The 24,902-nt window shown below is 48.4% G+C and overlaps 1 protein-coding gene across 9 annotated transcripts in view; it reads left to right on the forward strand.

The window, feature by feature from the left end:
• Arhgef3 (Rho guanine nucleotide exchange factor 3) overlaps nucleotides 1-24,902 on the forward strand; it is a 273,494-nt gene that overhangs the window by 194,614 nt on the left and 53,978 nt on the right. Inside the window, exon 1 of one of the 9 annotated variants that reach the window (XM_005077679.4) lies at nucleotides 7,595-7,860. The exons of the other annotated variants lie outside the window; for them this stretch is intronic. Within the exon in view, the coding sequence (XP_005077736.1) occupies nucleotides 7,768-7,860 (93 nt within the window). The 5' untranslated portion in view covers nucleotides 7,595-7,767. Of the gene's footprint in view, nucleotides 1-7,594; nucleotides 7,861-24,902 lie in introns of those variants that run through there. 9 annotated transcript variants of the gene reach the window in all.

The raw sequence follows: 24,902 nt of genomic DNA on the forward strand, positions 1-24,902 counted from the left end.
TCAGAGGGCTTGCCTACCATGCCGGAAGCCCTTGGTTCGTTCCCCAGCGCCGCATAAGCGCAATGTGGTGGCGCAGGCTTGTGGGAGGCAGAGGTGGGAGGGACAAAGTTCAAGGTCATCTTCAACTGCCTAATGAGTCTTAAAGCAGCCTGGCTTTACGGGGATGTCTGCTACAAAAATACGATAAAACCGTAGCAACCAGAAGCTCTCTTCACTCAGTTCCTACTTGGCTAACGTGCTCAGTTGACCCACCCCCTCCAGGCCCCTACAAAACTCTCACCATGCCCAAAGCACCCGGGACATCTCAGCTTCTGGGCCTGCGGCAGCTCCGCAGCACACCAGGCGACTTCTGTTCCCACCAGATGAGACACACACTTGCCAAGAGTCCCTGAACCTGTTCTTTCTGGTTGGACTAGTTCTATAATTAAGGTCTTCTACAGAACACTCCCCCCCCCTGCACACACAAACATATACACATACACCCCAGCCCCAGGTCTTTTTGCAGGTAAACATCTCAAGCCAACAGCCTGCCTTTCATTCTTTACAGCTAATTTTTTAAAAACCTAAATGCAGTCGTGCCTCTTGGCCATGAAGATAAGTGTGTTTTATTTGGAGCCCTGGATACCAGATTGCAAATCCAATCCCAAGTGTCAGGACATGCCTCCTGGTGGGTGGCTTTGCTGGGAGCTGAGTTGAAGTGTGGACTTGCACATTTTCTTTTTCATTGTATCCCTTATTCACCCGTATGTAGATGGCATGTTGCCTGGGACTCTCTAGATCCCCAGCACATGGTAATTTGCATGGACAGTAGATCATTTTCTTTGCCCATTCTGGATGCTAGTTAACATTGGGCAAAGCATCCCTAGATGAGAGATCTGAGGTTAGAGCCCTGCTGATGGCAAGGGAGGGGGGAGCACTGGGGAGCCAGTTCACGGTCCTGAACACGCTCTTTGACAGTGTTGATCAAAAACACAAGTGTCTAGCTTCCCTGCCCAAGATGCCAGTTCAGCGTGGAACCCAGGCTATGGGTGTAGTAAGCTTTTCGTTCAGTTCCACTTCAAGCAAAGTAAGGAAATATTGCTCCCGAGTGCTCAGATGTCAAATGCCCAGTGCAGGCCCAATGGCACGAGCACTGTCGTGTGTCATCATTCACACCGTCTTTTCTGTGTGTGTCTGTGTGTCTGGTGTGTGTGCACATGTATGTGCTTGTAAAGGCCAGAGGTTGGTGTCAGGTGTCTACCTGGATCACTCTTGACTTTATTTTTGGAAGCAATAAACCAAGAGTTCCCTAGCTTGTCCTGGGGTCCACTGTCTCCATCTAGGCACTGACGGCACAGGTGGCCGCCACGGTCGCCCAGGCTTCTATGTGGGCGCTAAGGATCTGAACTCCAGTCCTGTGCTTGTGTGGCAGGCGCCGTAATTACTCAGCCACCTTCCCAGTCCCTGCCCTCAGGCTTCTCTGGTGTGTCTTACAAGGGATCACATTGCACACTTCAGTAAATTCTTTTTCTATTTATTTGTTTTTGTGTGTGTGTGTCAGGGTTTCACTTCTGTGTGGGGACAACACTGGTTATACTGGAACTCAGGCTGTAGACCAGGCTGGCCTCGAACTCACAGAGACCCGCCTGCCTCTGCCTCCCCAGTGCTGGGACTAAAGGTGTGCGCCACACCTGGCTCACTCTACTCTCTTTGCAATGTGTTTGGCAGTGGTGCTGCTGGCACTTTGGATGCACCCATTCTTTGCTGGGAGGCTGCACATGCATTATCATTACCAACATCCCAGTCTCTACCACTAGATGATCCAGAGAAACTTTTAAAGTGCATTTATCTGGGCATGGTGGTACATGATTGTAATGCCAGCACTTTGGAGACTAAGGCAGGAGGATTGCTGTGAGTTGAAGTCAGCCTGGACTCCAGGGTGAGCTCCAGGCCAGCCTGGGCTCTTCTAAATAAGACTCTATCAAAACAAAACAGAAAGCAGGTAGACATTGCCAAAGGTTGCCAAGAGACAGCATCACCTCTAACTGTAAACCGTTGCTCTGATAAACCAGAGGACAAGAAGTGCAGATGTCATGTCATGGCATATCGACAAAGTCAAATTTTATAAGACTTTAATATAACTCTTTTTTTAAATTTTGACATGATGGCTTATAACTAACAAAATTAGTTCAATCAAGGGAAAAGTTTTTGTTGTGGAATATTAAGATGTGTTACTTTTGTTTATGCTGTGGAACATTTGTTTTAATAATGCAAAGATTGCTGCATTCTTTTATGTTGTTTTTTTTTAACTCTGTGAAGCTGTGTTACTTTGCCTGCCTAAAACACCTGATTGACTTAATAAACAGCTGAACGGCCAATAGCTAGGCAGAAGAGGGATAGGCAGGGTTGCCAGACAAACTAAATAGGAGGAGAAATCTGGAAAGAGTATCAAGGAGAGAGAAAAGGAAAAGGAAACACAGCCACACAGCCAGCCAGGTAGTAAAAAGTAAAGAAAGACAGGCAAAAATAGAGAAAGGTCAAAGCCCAGAGGCAAAAGGTAGATGGGATAATTTAAGAAAAGCTGGTAAGAAACAAGCCTAACTAAGGCTGGACATTCATAAGTAAGAAAAAGTCTCTGTGTGTATTTATTTGGGAGCTGGGTGGCAGGCCTCTGGAAGAGCCAAAGAGTGAAATAAAACTAACAGGTTTTGGGGTTTTGTTGGTTGGTTACTGTTGTTTTAAATTAATTGACTTTTTTTTAAAAGACTTGTTTCTGAAAACAAAACATTTTAGACAATACAAGAATTAAGTCTTCCAGCTGTAGAATACCCAGAGTTGGGGTTTTTACCAATCTGTCTTGGAGTCAGCAGGCTTATCCCCGGTCAGGAGGAAGTACCAATGTGTGCGACTGTGGGGTTCACTCCTACATGTGACATCTGCATGCGCCAGTGCTGTTTGTGTGACAGTATATCACAGCCCTGATTCCTCAGAGTTCTCCTCCTCCTTCCTCCCACCAAGGCTGAGGTTGAAGAAAGGATAGGGAGCAATAATCATTAACTGGTGCCATCCCCCAAAAGAAAGGGGAGGGGAGAGATGTTGGAACATGTGAGTGCCAAACATGCACTTGCATGACCCTGTCTGGTTAGCCAGTAGAAGACACGGCTACAGGTGCCAGGGAAGCCGCAGAGGTTTGCATGGTGGGAGGCTGAGCCTTGGCATAACTTGCCACCGAGCTTTCATCTGAAAGGCCATGTCTGAAATTGGACCATATTTATTGAGTAAATACCTGCCCAGCAGGAAAGCTCAAGAATGGGAAGAAAACCAGAGAAGTAGCTAATCAAGGAAACATTCAATGCATATTTGATGAATGAATGAGTCAACTCTTACCTGTGTGTGAACCTTTAAGAAAAAGGAAACCTAACCCTGGTATCCAGGGTCAGTGCTGACAGGATAGAGCATGGAGCTGCTGGCAGAGATGCTCACAGCCCCTTAGCCTCTGAGGTTTTTAGCCCCGCGATGGGTCTGTTCTGAGTAGTGGGCGGATGGGCTCCTAACGGCACCTGATCATCTGCTCGGTTAAAAGGGGCTAATCACCAGTAGCGTGCATGGCTGCAGGGTCCCAACCCCTCAGCAGCACAAATGACCTGCACGGCACAAACAAGACCACAGCCTTGCCCTTGGCACTGTTCCTGGAAATGCAGAACAGGCTTCTTGATTCCAGGCTCCAGGCTCCTGGCTCCAGAAGCACACTGCCTGGCTGTGAAGCAGTTTATAAGATTATAACTGGTTGTGCTGAAGGAGAGCTCTGAAAGGTGTTTTGTGCTGTTGCTTTTAGGAAAGCTGCTGTTAGGCAGTATTGTTCCTAAACTGTAAACACACACACAAACACACACACACACACACACACACACACACACACACACACACGGTGGAACACTGCAGCTGCTCAGCTGGGAGACCTTGCTGGCCTGGTCTAGCCTCCCACAAGATCAGACTCTAGGCTGGATCTGCGCTTGGGATCCTGCTCATAGGGCAGCCTGCTGGCTAACAGTCTTTGTTCACTCACACCCCTACTCAGAATCCCAGCCAGTTTGCCCAATCCCTAGTCAGCAAATAATGGAGCGGAGGGAGAGGCCTGAAACCTGGAAACAAGGCAGAAACTGCACAGGGAGGAAAAACACTCTTAAAAATTGCTTGTCCTGTGTATCACACACACAGCTTGTATGTCACAACCCAGATTGCTAGCCTGGAGTGTGGACTTTATTGTAGCGTGTGTGTGTGTGTGTGTGTGTGTGTGTGTGTACATATGTATCTTTAATGCCTGTATGTATGTATGTATTATGTATGTATCTTTAAGAATTTAAAGATAAGGATCCTATTTGGTGGTAAAACATTCAGTCTGTGAGAGCCTGGAAGCATCAGAACCCAAGGACCCTGGAGATTTCCATCATTGCTTTCACACTCATTTTGGAGCTTAGCCCATTTTGCAGTAGTTATTAGTTACAGGCTATTAGCAATTCTCTCTTTCTCCCTCCATCCTTCTTTCCATCCCTAGAGGAATAGTAAAAAAACAGAAACCAGAACAAAAAAACATTTGCTGCATGTATGTTATTCACTGATTTTATGGTTCGTAGTATTTTTTAAGAAAGGTAAAAACCAAAATCGTAAGAGAAAATGAAATGTACATGGTAGGCTTCTTTTTATATAATATGATTGTTATTTGCTGTACAATAATTAAACTTGGGGCTCCGTTTCTCTCCCCCATTGTGTGTGTGTGTGTGTGTGTGTGTGTGTGTGTTCTCATGTGTATGGGTACCATTGGAGGCCAGAAGTCAGATCCTCTGGGGTTATAGGTGGTTGTGAACTACCTGATGTGGGTGCTGGGAATTGAACTTGGATCCTCCTAAAGAGAAGCAGATGCTTTTAACTGCTGAGCCATCTCTGCAGTCTCCCCCCCCCCCCCCCCATTTTTAAGGGTTTATTTATTATCACCCTGTGTTTTTGGCGTCGCGCTGCCTGGTCATCCTAAGAACCTTGAAGAAAGCACCCCTGCCAGGCTGTAGCGACCACACCTTTAATCCCGGCACTCAAGAGGCAGAGGCAGGTGGATCCCTGTGAGTTTGAGGCCAGCCTGGTCTACAAAGTGAGTTCCAGGAGAGTCAGGGCTGTTATACAGAGAAACCCTGTCTCAAAAAAAAAAAAAAAAAAACAGACAAACAAACAAAAAAAAGCACCCCAATACCAGGGCTGGGGTAGTTTGTTGGGGTAAGTCCCCATCAAGTGCTGTAAGTATGTTTTCCAACTGGAGAAGAAAGCCCAGAAAACCTCACTAGGGATCGAAGCTCATTCTCAGATGAGCTGTTGGTACCCGAGGTCTTGTGTTGAGATTGTCAGTGAGCCCCGGAAGAGCATTGAAAGGAAAGGAAGAGGCCCAGGGTGCTTTGGCCCTGGGGCATGTCACTGCCTGTAGGCCTGGTTTGGTTGGCTGTCCTTGGAGATGGGGCTCCCTTCAGGCCTCCACTGCACTTGGCCAATCTTGCAGGGAGCATGAATGTGTCGGTGAGGGCTCACCTTCAGTGCAGCTCAGGCTGAAAAGCAGAAACACCAGCAGGGAAACCCAGCAAGTCTAACCTGCTCCTCCCCCGTCCCTGCCTCTCTCGCTGCTGCTTTCTCCCTTTTGCTTCAGGTTTTCTACTTGGGAAGAAAGTCCAGTCTCAATCGCAACCCATTCATTTAGGAGCCCTGTTTACACATACAATTCTTCCTGCACCCAAAGGCAGTCGGTCTCTCTGCCCTAGCCAGGCGGGTTTGTTGCCAGGATGTGGATTTGGTACCTGGCACGGTACCATGTTAAGCAGTTTCCTGCCAGGGATAGTAGGAACTGGTGGGTTCTGACCTCATCTGGAAACAGAATACTGCTATGGGGTCTAAATCTCTCCATCACACAGTCTCCCTCTCATCCAACAAGCAAAAGGAAGCGTCAGTAACCCCCTGTACCAACACCTGATGTATCCGTGCCTTTTTTCATGAGTACAGAAAGGCACCATAGTGAAGTTTACAACAAATGTAATTTGTGCTTTGAGGAAATTATAACTTGAAGAAAATTAATTTCCCCTTTTCTGAGTGACAGGTGAATATGTTACTTTTGTAAGAAATTGAAAAACATTAGCTGTAACTTTAAAGTCCCTTTACCCACTAATTCTAACCCTTCCTAGTCCCAGATGTTTCTCCTCTGCCATCAGGGACAACGTAAGCCTCCTGCAGATTCTTTCAGACATTCAATGTTGTTGACCTCCAAGTATGTCTTTGTAGAAAATACAGGGGGGGGTACTCTTTTAGTAGATGCTTTGAACACAAGTGGTATTGTAGTGTTTTGTTACCCTTTGTTATTATTTCAGATGCTGGGAGTAGTCTGACTACTTGCTGACTACTGCACTTCCAGCCCTTTGTAATTATTCTCCAAGCAGAATAAAGGAGGCCTTTCAGTTCCACACCCATAGACCCATCTCCTTTCTGATCGCTATGGGGTAGTATTCTAGAGTGAGGAAAGTTTACTTAAGCGCTCTCATTGAGAATGTTACCATTGTTTCTAGTTTTGTTTGTTTTTTACTGGCGTGGGCCGGGCTGCAGCAACGACTTTGTAATTGCTTCTAGGGCTTTTACAACGTCTACGCTTCCCTAGAAAAGATCCCCAAAGGCGTGGTCTTCGCTGTAGACTGGAAACAGACGAATCAGTCAGCGTGGGTGTACTGGTGAACGCCTGGAGTGTACTGGTGAACGCCTGGAGGGGACTCCATGCGTGGTGGAAAGGGTGGTGGAAAGGATTTGTCTCTCGGCTGTGAAGGCTGGTTACACGGTGCTTTTATTCAGAACTCAGTGAACTGCCCACTTAAAATGGGTGCATTTTACTGTTTGGGCTGCTTTTATCCCAATAATGTTCTTTTTTTTTTTTCCAATAATGTTCTTAAAAAAAAAGTATCGAGGACAGCCAAGGGAGACCCTGCTCCCCCCTTAAAAAAAAGAGCGGGGTGATAGTGGCACCCGCCTTTGATCCCAGCATTCGGGAGGCAGAGGCAGGCGGATCTTTGTGAGTTCGAGGCCAGCCTAGTCTACAGAGAGAGTTCCGGGACAGCCTCCAAAGCAATACAGAGAAACCCTGTCTCGAAGAAAAAAAAAGGAAGGAAGGAAGAGAGAGAGTGAGATAGAGAAAGAAAAGAAAGAAAGAAAGAAAAAGAAAGAAAGAAAGAAAGAAAGAAAGAAAGAAAGAAAGAAAGAAAGAAAGAAAGAAAGAAAGAAAGAAAGAAAGAAAGAAAGAAAGAAAAAGAAAAATGCGCTGTCTGGCTTGGGACTTTACCCCTCTACAGGCCCTTTGCTCTATCGGCGTTTGCCCTGGTCCCGGCCTTCTGGCAACCGACTGTTGTACGAGTGGAGCGGTCTCCGGTCTGGCGGCTCCGCGCGCGATTCCCCGAGGTCGCCAAAGATGGCAAAACCGCCGCAGCCACCAGAGGCGTCTGCAAGTTCACACCTGGCGCTCCCAGGAGGACCGGGTGGGCCTCTATAGCCCCGCCCACCCGCCCGCCCTCCGTGGGCGTGCCCCGAAGCGGCCCCGCCCCTCCCCTCCCCTCCCGCGGGAGCCCTAGCTTCGGGTCCACCCGGCTAGAAGCCGCTCAGGGCGTCCGCGTCGCCGCCGCCGCCCGCACCGTGGAGCTCGGGCCCTCTTTCACCCGGGATTTTTGTTGTCGCCTGGCGCCAGCTGTGACATCCCAAAGGGCAGGCCCGGCAGCCGCCATGGTGGCCAAAGATTACCCCTTCTACCTCAGTGTCAAGAGGGCCAACTGCAGCTTGGAGGCACCCCTGGGCAGCGGGGCGGCCAAGGACGAGGTAGGACGCGCCCTTCGCCACCTGCACCTCCCGGCTCCGCCGCCGCCTCGCCCCGGGTACCGCTGGCTCTCTCTCCATCTCCCCTGCGCGCTGCTTTCCTCCCGATCGCCACTTCCCTCTCGGGTCTTCTCTCGGGGTCCCCTCCTCTCCCTGCCCCTCTCCCTGCGCCCGGGAGCTGCAGCTCCTCGCCGCTGCCTCTCTCCTGCCCGAGCGTGCGAGCGAGCGAGTGTGCGAGCGTCTCTGTCCAGAGCCGGCAGACACCTACCCCTGCCTGACCTTCCAGGAAGGCCTAGGTGTCAGCAAAGAGGCGGCCGGGAAAGCCGCGTCTCCCCCTCCCCGGCCAGGGTTGAGAGAGAGCCTTGAGTTCCCGGGGACCCGGTTCAGACGGCCCAACCAGACAAGACACCCTTGCTTTTGCAGCTGTTTGAGAGCAAGGGCTGGACAGGGCACTTGTGCTTGGCGCGCGCGTAACCAGTAAAGGAGGCTGGGGGAGGCAGTCGTTGGTTTGGGGGTCTGAGCTCCATGAGTCGTTGAGGCTATCCTTCCTTCGTGACTGCTGAAGTGAATTACAGCTCGGTGGATGGGAAGCGGTTCCCTTCCCGGGAACTTCGTCAGGCTGTGGGGAGCTGAGGGAGTCCTCTCAGTTGGCCGGGCCTTTCCCACCGTGTGTCCTGTCTCTGGCAAACCGCTGACTGCCCTTTGAAGTCGCTTAGGTTCAGCGGGAGGAGAGGGAGATCCTGATCTTTCTGAGGTTTGGAGAAGGCAGCTCCCTTATCAGACCCCAGCTGTGCTATGGTGGAGTCCATGGGACCGGCTCATCGTGGGGTGTGTGTGTGTGTGTGTGTGTGTGTGTGTGTGTGTGTGTGTGTGTGTGTGTGTGTGTGTGTGTGTGTCAGTCAGTCTGTCTGTCTGTCTGTGCTGAGCTGGAGGCAGGTGTCTTGCCTGAGTCCCACCTACACACCATACACAGGTCTACTCAACGAGTGCGCTTGACTCACCGAATTATGTACAGGTGGGGAGGGGGCGTAGTTTCAGAGATTCCCTTCCTCCTACAACAAGATCGCTCCCACCCCCACGCCACCAGGACTCCAGTAGGCTCTGGTTATGGCCCCGCTTTTGTATGCGGAGTACAGACTAAGCCTCTCTCCTCTCCCTAGCTCAGCTGAATATTTTTAGAGTTTTTAGTCTCAGCAGCTGTGGGAGTGTGGTGGGTTCTCATTGGTTTGGGCGGGATGGCACCTTCGGGGAGTGCAGGTAGTTCAGGGATGGATATGAGTTTTCAGTAACAGTGGGGCTAGTGACTCCTCAAACTCCCAGGAATAGAAAAAGCAAAATCCAATTTGGTTAATAAATTAAAGTAGGCCAAAGAAAACAATAGTTAAAATAGCTGTGAATTCTGACCAGTTTTTTTCTATCTCTTTGTTCTGTTTTTTGGGGTTCTTTGGTAACGGCTTAAGTAAACCTGCCTGCTTATTCATTGCTTGTTAGTCATAGAATGTAGACTATGCTCTAAAAGATTCATGAACTATTATGCTAATTTTCTTCATTACTAGTTGCATCCACAAATAAAATGTGCTTTCTTTTCCCTTTGTGAGGATGTGCTTGTGTGAAAACAAGGATGGGAGGTGAATGCTTTTGGGGAACAGTTGTAAATATTTTTCAGGTATCGCCATAGAGTCTTCTTATCATCACTATTTTTGCCATAATAAAAGTACACTTTACACAACTTGAGGTAGAGATGTGTGCCTCCAACTTCCTTGGTCAGGTATAAATCACTTCCTAATAGTGGAGCTAGGCATAGTTAGTAAACAGAAACCTAACTGGGTTTGGGGGGAAGTTTTCTTTTCTGTCAGCACAAAAGGCAACCTCTGTAGACCAGACTTTTTGCAAGCTGCGGGCTGAAATATATTTTCTGCCGGTAGGTGTCGCCGGTATTTGGAAATGTCTTTAAAAAATTCACTGCCTTAAAAAAAAAAGTGATTATATAACTGTTTCTAAAGAAAGTAGATATTGATTGTTAGGTCCTGTGGAAGTTTCTTTTTTTAAGAGATGGTTTTATTTTTGTAAAAGGAACAATAATAAAAGGAAGCCGGTCTATCTGAAGGCTTTCTTGTGTTGATAAGGACTCCTTGACCTTCAGTGGTGCTTAGCAGAGCACCTATGCCTGCCTGGTACAGTTGTGTGATGGTAGTTTCTCTCGAGCACCCTCCAGGGAGGACCATGTGTGCAGCATGGCACCAGCCAGTTCCTGTTAGGGCGCAGTCACCAGCAAGGTGAAGGTGATGGCCACTTAACAGAGAGGGGGGAGGGGCAGGCTTTGATGCTCACCAGATGCTGTGTACCTGCGTAAAACGATGCAGAGGCTTCTTTTAAAAGAAAATAATAAAGCTTCTCTTTAGGATGTAACTTAAATGCTTTTTTATTTCAGTGGCAGCTTCCAGTAAAAATTATACACATTTAAGTTTTTTTCTTTAAAAGGTCTATTTTAAACTTTAATATACACACACACATATAGGTTATGATAGTGCATATCTGATTTTTTTTGTATAAAATGCTGCTTCTTTTTGTTGTTGTTGTTGTTGTTTTTCAAGACAGGGTTTCTTTGTGTAGTCTTGGCTGTCCTGGACCTTGCTCTGTAAACCAGGCTGGCCTAGAGCCGCCACCACCACCCAGCACAAATGTTTAATTTTTATGACTATGATTGTTCAGCTCTAATCATAACTGTGAAATGTGAGGAGCTTGGTCCACAGCTCTGGATTTTCACAGAAAAATGACATATGACAGGAGCAGTTTATTTCTTCTGATCGTTGACACAGCTCAGTTTAGCTCCATTTTCATGTTCGTGAGAAGTCTGGTCGACTCCTGTTGGGAGGGAGTGCTCACTTTAGGACTGCGGAGGTGCTATGAATATCTAAATATGATACCTGAGTAATAAACACCCAACTGCTAAGAGGGAAGCTGATATTGCTATTGAACCAGACTGATTTCCAGTTAAAAGTCTGTTTCCCCATGGTGGGGTTTGTTTTTAAATAGCCAGAAGGTTCAGTAGCCAAGTATGATTAAGAAAGTCAGAGTGAGGACAGGCTTTTAAGAGTTGTGGGTCAGCTTTAAGTTTTACTGTGTGAGTGTGTGTGTGAGTGTGTGAGAGTGTGTGTGAGTGTATGTATGTGAGTGTGTGTGACTGTGAGTGTGTGTGCGTGTGTGTATGTGAGTGTGTGAGTATGTATGTGTGGGTGTGTGAGTGTTGTATGTGTGTGAGTGTGTGCGTGTGCATATGTGAGTGTGTGTGAGAGTGTGTGTGAGTGTGTGTGTGTAAGTTCAGGCATGTGGAGGTTAGAAGACAGCTTCTACTCCTGTCCTCCCAAAGCACAACCTGACTGGACTCCAGTCATCGGGTTTGCACATCGAGTATTTTTCCCGCTGAGCCATCTCCTTGGCCCTCGGTGTCATTTTTAACAGAAATCCAAACAGACATTTCTTTGTGTTTGACCTGGCATCCTAGTCTGCTGCTCACTTTGGGTGTAGATGTTTCTTGGCATCAGGCCTCATTTGGTTGGTGGTATTTCTGGCCATTGTGTTTATCTCTTGGTGCTTATAAACATTTCAGCACATGGATAATAGGTATAGATCATGAGTAGTTGAGTATCACCCTGGGCTTCCAAAAGTATAGGTTCTAGTTTTTACCCAATCAGGAGCCTTGCATAGTCCTATGAATAATGGCCTACATTGGATATAAAATTATAGCATTCTGCCCTCTTTCTAATTCTATCATGTTAGGTCTCTCTTAAAACTCCTGTCATGTTGTAGTTCATCACAAACAAGTATTGTCATTCCACCTTTGAATAAGGACACCAAAGGGAGGTGACTTGCAGAAATGTACAAAGAAAATCCAGCCTGATCTGAGATCCAATACTAGATTTCCTGGTGGATTCCAGTATTCAGTACTTAAAGCATCTAATGGAAAAATAAACAAACCAAAATGGAGGGAAATGCAAAACAGCCATAAAAATGCTCTGGATAAACATTTTATTTAAATATGCTGCCTTAGCCTTGTAACTGAGACGGTGCCTCTGAAGCTTTTGCTGCAGTGCTAGGCGGACCCCGTGTTCTGCTGTGATTTATGCCTCCCCAGCAACAACTGTATTTATCCACCTGGCTCTGCACTCCCTGAGCGCAGAGTGGTCACGGTTTCCTGTGCTTAGCTTTTCTTGGAATCTGCATCATAGCATATTGAACTGTCAGTGTACATGACCAACTGCATGGAAACAACTATTGAAAACGGACCCTAAAGTTTCTTTAGATGACTTAGTTGGCCTCAGATTTTACTAGATGAAAAGCCCCATAGTTAGCCAGAGAAAGGTCATTACTCACTGGTAATGTCTGATTGTGGTCACTAGGCCATCGCTCCGGAGGCTTGTTTAGCTGTAAGGACATCCTTGAGATGTGGTTCTTCAAGATCAGCGTATGCTGGATAAGATATGTTAGAGGGCAGAAGGTTAACTCTGTACATGCTGGCTTTAAGGTTGTTCAAGACGTTGACTCTGGAATGAGACCATCCGGGTCCCCTCATCTTCCCCACCACCTGGTAGCGGGGTGGCCTTGGGCAAACCACTTTGCCTCTCTGTGCCTCAGTTTTCTCTGTGGTAAAACAGAGAAGATGGTAAAGCTGCCTGCTAGAACCACGTGAGATAATTCGCGCACACAGTAATCTCAGTGAGTATTATCAAGCCAGGTGCAGTGAGCCACACCTGCAATCTTAGCGCTCAGAGGGTGGGAGTGGGAGGATTCATGAGTTCAGGGCAAGCCTGGACTACGAGGCCTTGTGTCTGAAAATCAAGGCCTTGCGCCTCAGTCTAATTTACTGCATGCTGCTTTATACATAGCCATGCATGAAGGGCTTCCTTTGTATGTCCTTCACTTTGATCAAGGTCACAATAATCATCTGAGGTTGGTGTTAGCCTCTTGTCTTCGTTAGGGTTATGGTTGCTGTGACGAAACACCATGACCATAACCCAGCTGAGGGGAAAGGGTTTGCTCCGTACCACAGTTCATCATCAAAGTCAGGGCAGGAACTCGGAGGCGGGAGCTGATGCAGAGGCCATGGAGGGGAACTGCTCACTGACTACCCCCCCCGGCTTTCCCAGCCCGCTTTCTTATAGAACACACACCACCAACCGGGGGATGGCCCCACCCACAGAGGGCTGGCTTTCCCCAATAATCACTAATTAAAATGCCAGCCTGGCAGTGGGGGCACACAGCCAGGTGGTGGTTGGCACACGCCTTTAATCCCAGCACTGGGGGGGGGGTGAAGGCAGACAGATCTCTGAGTTCAAGGCCAACCTGGTCTGCAGAGCGAATTTCAGGATGGCTAGGGCTACACAGAAAAACCCTGATCTCAGAAGAAGAGGAGGAGGAGGAAGAGGAAGAGGAAGAAAGAAGGGGAGGGGAAGGGAAGGAAAGGGAAGGATGCCCTGCAGGCTTGCCTACAGGCTGATATTATAGAAGCATTTTCTTAATTGAGTTTCCCTCCTCTCAGTGACTTTAGCTTGTATCTAATTGACAAAAAAACTGTTCAGCCATCCTCTTTTGTAGAAGGAAAGACTCTAAGCAAGTGTCATGGCTCTCCAGGATGAGTGAGCAATGTGGCAAAGGATCCAAGACTCACAACTTAGTCTGACTGTGAAGTCTGTACTTTCTCAACCGCACTGCATTGCCACAAAATGACTAAATCACCGGCCTCTTTACCACACAGCACACGAAGGACGATCCTGCCTGCCCCAGAAATTGCCTCACAATCCAAGGCTCATTGTTTCTGTAATGAGCAACCAGCCCAACCCCTAGTCAGTACCTCTGGCAGCCCACTCCATAGAATAACAAGTCCTGCCCTGGGAGGGTTTTGGAAGTTTCATCTGTATGTGCCCTAAGACCACGAGGCAGGTCTTTGCCAAAATCCTACATGTTCACAGGTGTGGGGATGACACTGTCAGCTCTCCTGTTAGTCATTTTGCTTATCTCCATGAGCCACCAGCCTGCCCCATAAACCAATAATGAGGGCCCAACTACCATCTGTTTTTTTAAATGTGTCTCTCCCCCTCTTTTAAAGATACCCTACTATTGTGGACCAGTGCCACTGTTTTTATAACTGATGGATGAAAATAAAATAAATTACTGGTCACATCCTAAGTTTACAACGCCTTCTGTAAATTTAATTGTTATTAATGGTGTGTGTCCGGTGTGTGTATGTGTGTGTGTCCATGGATGCCTTCAGTGGTGATGTATGTGTTTAGTTGCCTTGTGTAATTTGTCACATGAAGTACTGGCGGTGGCTGCATTGCCATTTATTCTGGCGTTAGCTGGTGCGCTGTTGGCAGCAGAGGCCGGAGGTTCCTAATGGGCTCCTTTTTCTCTGTTTTGTTTTCCATTATTGAGTTTTAGTAGACAGGGATTATTGGTTTAGGAGCAGCTGTCAGAAGTCAATTAGGATCGGCTTGTGACCCCTCAACTGACTAGGAAAAGTGGTCCCCTTTAAGAAACACTTGGACATGGTTCTTAGCATGGGCCATTGTGTCCCTTTTTTCAAAAGGCAGCCTTGGTTATTGGTAAACTTCAATTAATTGGAGCTGAACCAGAAAGTTTAACGGTAAATTCACTGGACTTTTTTTTTCTTTCCTGGTTCTTACATTGAGGAGGAAAGGCAAAACAGGCTTTGCTTCCAGGGATTTAAGAAACAAATAGAACCAGCTAAGGAAATGGCCCGGGTCGCTGCACCAGAGTACCCCGGGAGGGAGGAAGGAGTACCCTGGTCTGTTGGGAACAGGCGCCCAGTTCACATCCAGCTGCCGGATGCATTCCATCTCTGCTTAGCACTTTCAGTGACAGAGAACTCTGAGTGTGTGAAGGCCATCTTCTGTCTTTGTTCAGTATGACTCATGAGAAAAATCCCTTAAAAAAAAGAAACTTTTCTATTACATGTGCCCTGGTGTTTCGCCTGTGTGTGTGTGTGTGTGTGTGTGTGTGTGTGTGTGTGTGTGTGTGATCCCTTGGAACTGGAGTTACAGACACTTGTGAGCAGCCATGTGGGTACTAGGCATTGAACCCCGGGATCTCTGGAAGAGCAGCCAGTGCTCTTAACCCCTGAGCCATCTCTCCAGCCCTGAAAACACATTCCTGATTGTAGCACTGCTTTCCAGAGCTGGTGTTCTATGCTGTACTTTCTCGTGTGCCGTAAATAGTTCAGCATTCCTGTCCCTCTCCCTACGGCTCCCACTTCACATCCTTGCTCATGATTCACACACTGGTGTCTGTCAGTGTGTCCGTCAGTGTGTCCATCAGTGTGTCCGTCAGTGGTGTCCGCCAGTGTGTCCGTCAGTGTGTCCGTCAGTGTGTCCGTCAGTGGTGTCCGCCAGTGTTCCGTCAGTGTGTCCGTCAGTGTGTCCGTCAGTGGTGTCCGTCAGTGTGTCCGTCAGTGTGTCCGTCAGTGTGTCCGTCAGTGGTGTCCGTCAGTGTGTCCGTCAGTGGTGTCCGTCAAATGGTGTCCGTCAGTGGTGTCTGTCAGTGTGTCCGTCAGTGGTGTCCGTCAGTGGTATCCATCCTTTCTCCTTGTTTTCGCTTATTCATCTGGACATCCTCATTATGTCCCAAAATCATGAGTATTAATCAACATAGAAATAACTGTAACTGTGCTATATTATGATGCTAAGTCAACAAAAGTTTCTTTTTTATATATAAGATGCTTCCTTAGAAAGGAAAAGTAGAATAATGCCTTGGAAATATCTTAGAAATAAAAATGACAGGGCAAAGATTAGTATCTCTATCACTTAACAATCTATACAGATATAAAGCTGTCTATTGACAAGAAGGCAAAAGAATGGGATAGACAGCTCACATGCAAAGAACTGTGGGCTAAGATTATTTTAAATGATCACCTTAACAGAAATGACAAAAATGAAAATGGCTAAGTCATACCCAGATAATATTACAGGTATTTCATAGACACAAGATGCAGTGGTATGGATATTGTCTAACAATGCACTACTTTTGTGCCAACGGAAAGACAAAGGCTTGTATTTTGCACTTATAATCTCAGCGCTAGAGAGGCAGAAGCAGGCCAGTCCCTGGGCTCCATGGCCCCCCAACCTAGCCCACTTGGTGAGCTCTAACCACTGAGCAACCTTGTCTAGATGGTGTCTGAAGAATGAAACCCAGGGTGGTTCTCTTGTCTCCACACATACAGGAACACAAGTACCCGTGAACACACCCAGACACCCATGCACCCATAGTGGAAGATGAAAGAGGTTTGATTCTAATCTTTGGACTTAGTGTTCTAGCTCCAAGGGGGAAATATGTGTCTGAGGTTGTTCAGAATGACACTTGCAATGATACCCATTCTTCCTGTGTGTGCATTTTATACATTTTAGAACACTTTCATATCCTTTGGCTAAACTGAGTATAATTACGTTTTAAAAGGGAAGTGACCATTAGCGATTTCCCCAGGATCATACAGATGGAGATGGCACAGTCAGAAATGGAAGTCAGTTGTCAGATCCCGGTCTAAGCGTCCCTTCATATCTGCTTACAGCAGACAGCAGAACCGAGATGACCCCCATGTCCCTTGGATCAGCGACTTCATCTGTGGCCATCGCCACCTAGAACGGAAATAAATATACCTTAGCGTCCCTGGAAAAAAAGTCAAGAGGGAAAATGTTGGGCGTAATCTGTGTACAGCGGAATCTGATTTAAGCCGGTGTAGTTTACTGACGGACGTGGAGCAGTGTGGGGCAAGGGGTGTTGCCGTCAAGACGCGCGCGCCCTTCCGCTTCGCTCCATAGACTCACGATACTGTTATCCTATGCTCGGATCTCACACGCGCCGTCTCCTTAGACCCCGCTGAGAAAGATGAGCGCGCATGTCAGCCTTCCAGCGCCGTGACAAAGCAGATAAAGACCACGAGAGGTGGCGGTGCCCAGTGCCAGCGTACAGTGCCAGAGACTCCAGTCCGTTATGGTGGGCTCCGCTGTCTGTGGGCCTGTGGTGGGAGGCGGAACTCTGTGGCTGCAGGGTCACATGGCGTGGTGGGAAGCAAAGGGGCTAAGGACCAGGTGTAACCTTCAAAGGCACGCACCCACGGACCCACTTCTGCCTGGCCCCCTCACTCCCTGAAGTTCTTTTAGTACTTCTCAAAATAGTGCTTGCAGCTAGGAAACAAGCCCCAAAACGCGCCGGAGAGACGTGTCATGTTCAGACTGTAGCAAGGACCACTGACTTTATCAACCAAGGAAGCAAAATGATGGCTCCCTCTTTTACCTAGTCTTCATCACTTGATGTGCCAGCGTGAGGACTGAAGCTTCTAGCCGTGCTACTTAGTGGGGTTGATTGCAAGCAGAGCTGTTTGGGAAGTCCTACAAATGAGCCTAGAACTCTGCACGCACTAAGTGACTTCGTGTTTGGGTCAGTGAGTTGGTGGCCTTTGCTCTGGCCCCCACTGCAAACAAGGCCTTACTTTGTATTTGGTAGGAGATCGCTGTTAGAATGAAAAACGAGCCCGTAAGAAACGGACGAGCATGACCTCCTGCACATGTAGGTGATGTGTGTTGACATGATGCTTTCCAAGTTCTGCAGGAGACATGACATATAGCGAGGAGAAATACATTTCCCAAAGGTACTCTTTTGCAGATAGTACTAGAAGTCGGCAGCCCAATTGAGTTAAACAGAACCGAGAAGCCATGTCAAACATATATATATATATATATATATATATGTAAATAGCAATTGCCCACCAGTTGCCCAATCTAGAAAATTGAAGTAATTCTGGAGGAAGAAGCCCCAAACAGGAGAATAAATCAAGTAATGGAAACAGATAAAGCTGAGCCCGATGTCCAGAAGGGCTAAGGCTTCCTTCTAGCAGTTTCTGGCCTGAACTCATGGCCAGTGCAAGCTCCCTTCTCAAAGGTTATAACAACCCCAGGTAAACAGAGGACAGATAACTGGTGACTGGAGGAGATGTCTTTCTCACCCTGCAGTGCTGAGGACTGGACCCAGGACCTCCCTGGGCTAAGCACTTGCTCTCTTGCTGAGCTGTGACCCCTCCCCCCACTGAATTCTTAATGTTAGATTTCACACAACTTGGGAATGGGTGTTGGTGGGTCACCAGTAGCCTGTGGCCTTAGTTCATTGTCATAGGCCCCGTCTGCCCTCCTAGTTGCTGTTTGGTGAGGTGTGTGTGTGTGTTGCCAGGGTGGAGGGGTGGGGTGGGGTGGGGTGTGTTCGGTGAGGCTTCTAGTTGTGATCTTGAAAAAGGGCTTGGAAACCACTGTGAAACAGGAAGTAAACTCTTAGAAGAGAAAAAAAACATGGCAGCTAAAGTGTGAGCGGCAGAGTGAAGTGTCATCTCCACCCTCCCCTGCCCCGTGGTTTGGCAAGGGCGCTGTGCTTTTTCTCTTGAGTCTATCCTTGCCTCTAGCCAAGGCTCGAGGGGCCTGCCACGGTGAGCTTCAGTCTGATATGCACAATAGTAAGTGGAAGCCTGGCTTCGTAACTCCTAAATGCAGCGTTTGTTTCCAAGTTGGTTCTAATGAGAGCTTGCCCCCCCTATAAGACAGGTGCGGCAGAATGTGGTTGCCCCCATCAGCTCATAGGGAGAGGCACTTTTGGGACATGTGGCCTTGTTGGAGGAAGTGTGTCTCTGTGGGGGGTGGGTGGGCCTTGAGGTTTCCTATGCTTAAGCGTTGCTCCGTGTCACAGTCCATTTCCTGTTACCGTCTGAACCAAGATGTTGCCAGCAGCATGTCTGCCTGTGTGCCACCATGCTCCCCGCCACGATGATAACGGACTGGCCCTCTGAACTAACCTGCCACCTCAGTTTTAAATGTTTTCTTTAAAGAGTGGCCGTGATCATGTCTCTTCACAGCAACAGAAGCCCTGAGACAATAGGGCCCAGGTAGACTTGACCACTCAGAACCTCTGAGTCTTTGCTTCTAGAAAGGAAGGACTGGATTCAATCACTATTTCCCAAAAGGTTAGTTTCATGCCGCTTGTGACAGCTCAAATGATATGGGAATAAGATCCAAAGTTATCTAGGTTACTCTTCATTTCCAGTTCTCTCCCCAAGGTTCTGGTTTGGACCCAGCGTGTCTTTGATGCCTCTATTAATCTCCCCTATTAGTAAAGTATAAGCATCAGCCTTGGGAGCTTCAGGCAGGGGGCAAGTATTTAACGAGAGCCTAACAGAGAGGGGTGTGTGTGTATACATACAATAGAAGAAAACACTTAAAGTCCACCTCTGGAGACCATGCACGAGCACACACACACACATACACACACACACACACACACACACACACACACACCTTCATTGTCTGTCTCCACCTCCCCCAGTGCTGGGGTTACAGGCACTTGCTGCCACAAATAACTTTTTACATGGATGCTGGAAACCTGAACTCAGGTCTTACACAATTTTGTTTATTTTCGAGATAGGGTTTCTTTATGTAGCTCTGGCTGACCTGGAACTCTGTAGACCAGGATAGCCTTGAACTCACGGAGATCTGCCTGCCTCCCAAGTGCTGGGATTAAGGCATGTGCCGCCACCACCCTGTTCTGACCTGAGTTTTTAATCCCAACTCTGGTCCCCTTGTGAGTTGAAGAGACTGGACTCGTCCTCTTAAATCTTGCTTTCCTCACCTGTAAAGTAGGATTTCCAAAGGAAATACAAAGTGTCATCCACAGATGCCAGATCGTTAGTAGCCACAACGCCTTCTGTTTTGAATGTAGGTCTACCTGTAGAAGCTGGGGTAGTCAGTCTATGAAACAAAGTTACTCTTTCCTTTGTAGGCAATACCAAGTTGGTTTCCAAGGAATCCAAATGACATTATTATTTTGTTTTTTGTTTTTTGTTTTTGTTTTTTTTTTTAAATAAAAATGTCCCAGACACACTGGCAAGCTTCCTTAAAGGTAGGATAAAAATATCTGATGTGAGCCAAGTGTAGTGGTACATATCTCCAATCCCAGCATTCAGGAGGCAGAGGCAGGTGGATCTCTGTGAGTTCGAGGCTAGCCTGGTCTACAGAGTGAGTTCTAGGATAGCCAGAGTTACACCGAGAAACCCTGTCTCAAAAAAACAAAAAAAACAAAAAAGAAAGACAAGGAAGGAAGAAGAGAGGAAGGAGGAAAGAAAGAAAAGAAAAAGAAAAAGGAGAGAGAAGAAAAGAAATCTGGTGGTGTTTTATAGTTCCTGGGATGACTTAAACAGAAGCTGGTGTGTGAGTCTGAGAGGCACCCTGGCCATTGAGATAGCTCTCCCCCCACCCCCCACTGGCCATGCATCATCTGAAACACTCAGCCAACACTGACCACGGACAAAGGAAGCCAGATGAGGGTGAGCTTGATTGCTTTAAATTCTTCATGCCTTATTCCAGCAGGGTACTTTTAATTTATAAATAGGTTCTTTGTCAGAAGTGTAGGGGAAACTCCATAGTGTCATGACTACATTGATAAAGAATTTAATAACTAAAATATGACCTCTAGTGTTGTTTAGTTGTCAGTGAGCAAGTACTGAGACCTGACTGTGTATATTGTGTGTGTGTGTCCCCGCCACACCCCTCGCCGTGTTTAGAAAACGAAAGCCATGCTTTCTGTCCTCAACGGACTTCTGCTTGAGTTTGGCCAAATCATTACTGAAACTAATATCCAGATGATGACCACCAATCTGCCATAGGGGGCTCTCGGAGAGGATTTGGAAGCCTGTGACCGCCGTGTATTGGGAAGTGGTAGAATGAGGCCACTGATCCAGTTATTCCAGGTGGACACGTCGAGGGTCATGTCTGCTGGAGGGGCGTGGGCAGAGCACCTCACACCTGTCTCTTGTGCTGGTCCCGGAGTGACAGGGCTAGACCAGAGCAAGCTGGGTTTCTCCTCTTCCTGCTCCCTGTCTCAGATTCCACCTCTCTCCTGACTAGGAAGTCAGTTTCCCATCCGGGTTCCTCCTAGCTCAGAAAGTTAGCAGAAACCAGACCTTGTAGATAGGTGAGCAGCCTTAGGCACTCTACTGGCTGGGCGACCCTGGAAAATTCTAAACCCTTTTAAGTCTTATTTGCTTGCTCTGTGAAGTGGGAGAATGATTAGCATTGACTCAAGGCATCGTGGACGGAAAGGACCTCGAGACAGACTCACAGGATTATTGCCCTGTCCATGCCATGATGTTGTTCAACGAGGAAATTGTGTATCCTGGGGAAGTCAGTGTGGGGTTGGCAAAAAAGGCTTTCAAGCCAGGTAGACTTGAATTCTAATTTCAGCTCTGCCAATTAATTGCTGAGTAAAGCTTCTCTGGACACATGCTTCCTCTTCTGTAAAACAGGGTCCTGGCCATGAGATAGATGAGAGTGTGTGCTAGCTTCAGACAGAGAGACACCATTGCAGCAATTCACTGAGGCTTTGCAGGATCAGCTACCTAACTACTGAGGCCAAAGGAAGAAGGACCTGGTCCAGAGTGAGTCTTCACTCCATCTAAACATCTTCTGCTACTTGGGGGTGCCTGAGAACCTAAGAGCCTTCCCCCTCTGCTCCAGGGGCCCTTTTCCCCAGAAATACATACCATATGCCGCAAAACCGCATTTGTGTCTCCTGGAAACTTACTGGCACCCACTACGTCTGACTCCAAGGCTAAGCCAACATTTTGTTTCATCAAATGATCTGTGACTTTGCTTCTGTATTTATGTCACCTGCCATTACCCTTCCTTTTCCTGATTATTTTTTGTAATTGAAATGAGCTGAATTTGATGTAGGGGGAGCCTGTCCTCCAAGGCCTTCTTTGTCACACGATACCTTCTTTTTCATATTCAGACACATATGAATTTCAATAGGCTTTAGATAATGATGCAGTCTTAAATGGGGGGGGGTAGAAATAGCACATAATCATTGTGTTCCAAGGTTGCAAATGTAGAATTGACAGTGCAGTGAGCCTTTGGGTACAATCCATTGTCAGTGAGCATTAAAAAAATAGAAACAAAACCTTGTCATTAAAAAATATGCTACAGAATGAAAAGTGGCCAAGCAAACAGTTTGTGTGAGCGTGCCCCCATCCTAAGGAATAACACGTTGAAACTATTTATATACTTTCTTGAGGGGTGTGTGGGAGGACCATAGAGCTCTATTGTAGATCACCACCCTCGCACTTTCCTGAACAGCATACTCTCTACCTGGTTTTTTTTTCTTTCACATACCATTGCTCAGTGTGTGGCAGGGTGTCACCCCAAATGTGAAAGTTTAAATTAAAAAAAAATTATTCCCAATTCACTTATGTAGTTGTCTGGTGGCTTTCTCAGTTTAGAATAATCAGACTTGGGTTTATTCTGTTCTCTCTTGGGAGCCGAATGTTCTAAACTGTTCTATAGCTGTTGGCTGTGCGTGTGGGAAGGTGCTGCCGAGGACACACATGGGCCAGGCATCTGAAGGGATGAAGTGGCTCTGGGGACAGCTGGCGCGTGCCAGGAAGCATCACAAGTGGTTTGTGTTTCTTCCTGGAAGTTACATCCCTGAAAGGCTTCCTTGCTCAAAAAACCAGTTCTCTGTCAAAGCTAAGAAGCGTCTGGACGGCAGAGAAGTGTTATCTGTTCTCCCCGCAGCCCTGGAACTCTGGAGCACATGACCGTGCAGGTTTCGCCCAGCCGGCAAACGTGGTCCCTGCCTTATCTCCAATCAGACAGCAGACCTGACAGTCAGCTCGGCTCGCCTGAGATGTACGTCATCATCCCAGATTCAGCTAGCACAATCTGTCCTTTCCTTTAGGACATTGAGATGGAGATGTGTGCACCTCTTTCCATCTCTTCATTTCATTTTTCATGGGAAGCTAAGATAATGGCGGTGGAGTTCCAGAAGGTGACAAGTGGATAGAGAGAGGAAACACGTGAGGCCGTGCGGTCCTTTCCTTGAAGGTAGAGGCACCGTGTTACATGAGAAAAGCTCTGCTTTGCATATCTGCTGGATTAAATGCCCAGAGTACCTATGGTTGCCTAAACCCAGACGGTACCCGGGTCTGACAAGACTGCACACCACCTCCTGGAGCACACAATTCAGCACGGTGTTGGTGGAGCCTGCCCTGTGCAGACCTCAAGACCCAGGTCCTGGTCCCTTCCCCCTTCTCAGGTTGATATCTTGGGAATCTCACTACTGCTTTCGTGTCCTCCAGCATAGCCTTGAATCCTGCCAAGCCACTCCCAGTTTCCCTCTGTCCAGCCAGAGTTTTACTAAACAGATGACAAAGCCACAGGAAGGAGAGGCAGGAGTGTGGGATGAAAAATATGTGGCCAGAACATGTCAGTGGTGTGACAGTGGAGAGTGAGTGGAAAGCTGTGGGCAAGGGCAGTGAGCGAGAGAGAGCGGGCTGGAGGAGAGAGCGGGCTGGAGGAGGAGAGCAGGCTGGAGGAGGAGAGCAGGCTGGAGGGGAGAGCAGGCTGGAGGAGGAGAGCAGGCTGGAGGAGAGAGCAGGCTGGAGGAGGAGAGAGCAGGCTGGAGGAGAGAGCGGGCTGGAGGAGAGAGCGGGCTGGAGGAGAGAGCAGGCTGGAGGAGGAGAGCAGGCTGGAGGAGGAGAGCAGGCTGGAGGAGAGCGGGCTGGAGGAGAGCGGGCTGGAGGGGAGAGCGGGCTGGAGGAGGAGAGCAGGCTGGAGGAGAGCAGGCTGGAGGAGAGCAGGCTGGAGGGGAGAGCAGGCTGGAGGGGAGAGCAGGCTGGAGGAGGAGAGAGCGGGCTGGAGGAGAGAGCGGGCTGGAGGAGAGCAGGCTGGAGGAGAGAGCGGGCTGGAGGAGAGAGCGGGCTGGAGGAGGAGAGAGCGGGCTAGAGGAGAGCGGGCTGGAGGAGGAGAGCAGGCTGGAGGAGAGCAGGCTGGAGGGGAGAGCAGGCTGGAGGGGAGAGCAGGCTGGAGAAGAGAGCAGGCTGGAGGGGAGAGCGGGCTGGAGGAGAGCAGGCTGGAGGAGAGCAGGCTGGAGGAGAGCAGGCTGGAGGAGAGCAGGCTGGAGGAGAGCAGGCTGGAGGAGAGCGGGCTGGAGGAGAGCGGGCTGGAGGAGAGCGGGCTGGAGGAGGAGAGCAGGCTGGAGGAGGAGAGCAGGCTGGAGGAGGAGAGCGGGCTGGAGGAGGAGAACAGGCTGGAGGAGAGCGGGCTGGAGGAGAGAGCGGGCTGGAGGAGAGAGCGGGCTGGAGGAGAGAGTGGGCTGGAGGAGGAGAGAGCGGGCTAGAGGAGAACAGGCTGGAGGAGAGCAGGCTGGAGGAGAGAGCGGGCTGGAGGAGAGCAGGCTGGAGGAGGAGAGAGCGGGCTGGAGGAGAGCAGGCTGGAGGAGAGCGGGCTGGAGGAGAGAGCAGGCTGCTTCTTGGACTTTGGAATAGGCTAATGCTCTGGTCTTATCTGGGGGCTCCCACTGAAGTGGGCCTGTGACACACACATTCCACAAAGTCTCACAGGCTCCCCCAGACAACTAGCTCTAAGAGGGCCATTGACCTTCACAGCTAGCAAACCAAACCAGAGGAGGTTACAGGATTGGTTCAAGGCTATAAAATGTCAGAAAAGAGCCACTCATATTTATCCATGGATACTTTGTAAAGAATTGGTAGATTCTTTGACCAAAGCAATAGGAACTTTGTTACGTTCTTCAGAGGCTTTTGAGTCCATCCTAAACTCCAAGGGAGCTCATAAAAAAACGTCTTCAAAGTCGCCTTGAGTTTTGTACACAACAGCTTCCTCATCTCAAGTAGGGATGGATGCTTCAAGGCAGCCTTTCTCCTATCCAGCCCAGAGGGGGCGTGGGGATGGGAGTCAGGATATCCTCTTAACAGAGAAAAACAAGGGCAGAACTTAATCCCACCCACAAGTTCCAAGAAGTCAGTAGGAAGTAAGCCGCCGAGGAACTCCAAAGTCACAGATGCCTTCTTTAGGGGTCAGTGGCAGTGACCGGGCTACCCTTGCCATCTCTTAGTGACCCGTTGGTTTCGTCCAGCCAGGACTGTGCCGCATTTCCCAGACCCGGGAACGGGAGCAGCATGCTGGACGCATCACTTACGCAGC

This window comes from Mesocricetus auratus, unplaced genomic scaffold, assembly GCF_017639785.1.
Source record: "Mesocricetus auratus isolate SY011 unplaced genomic scaffold, BCM_Maur_2.0 Super-Scaffold_100006, whole genome shotgun sequence".
Taxonomy (NCBI): Eukaryota; Metazoa; Chordata; class Mammalia; order Rodentia; family Cricetidae; genus Mesocricetus; species Mesocricetus auratus.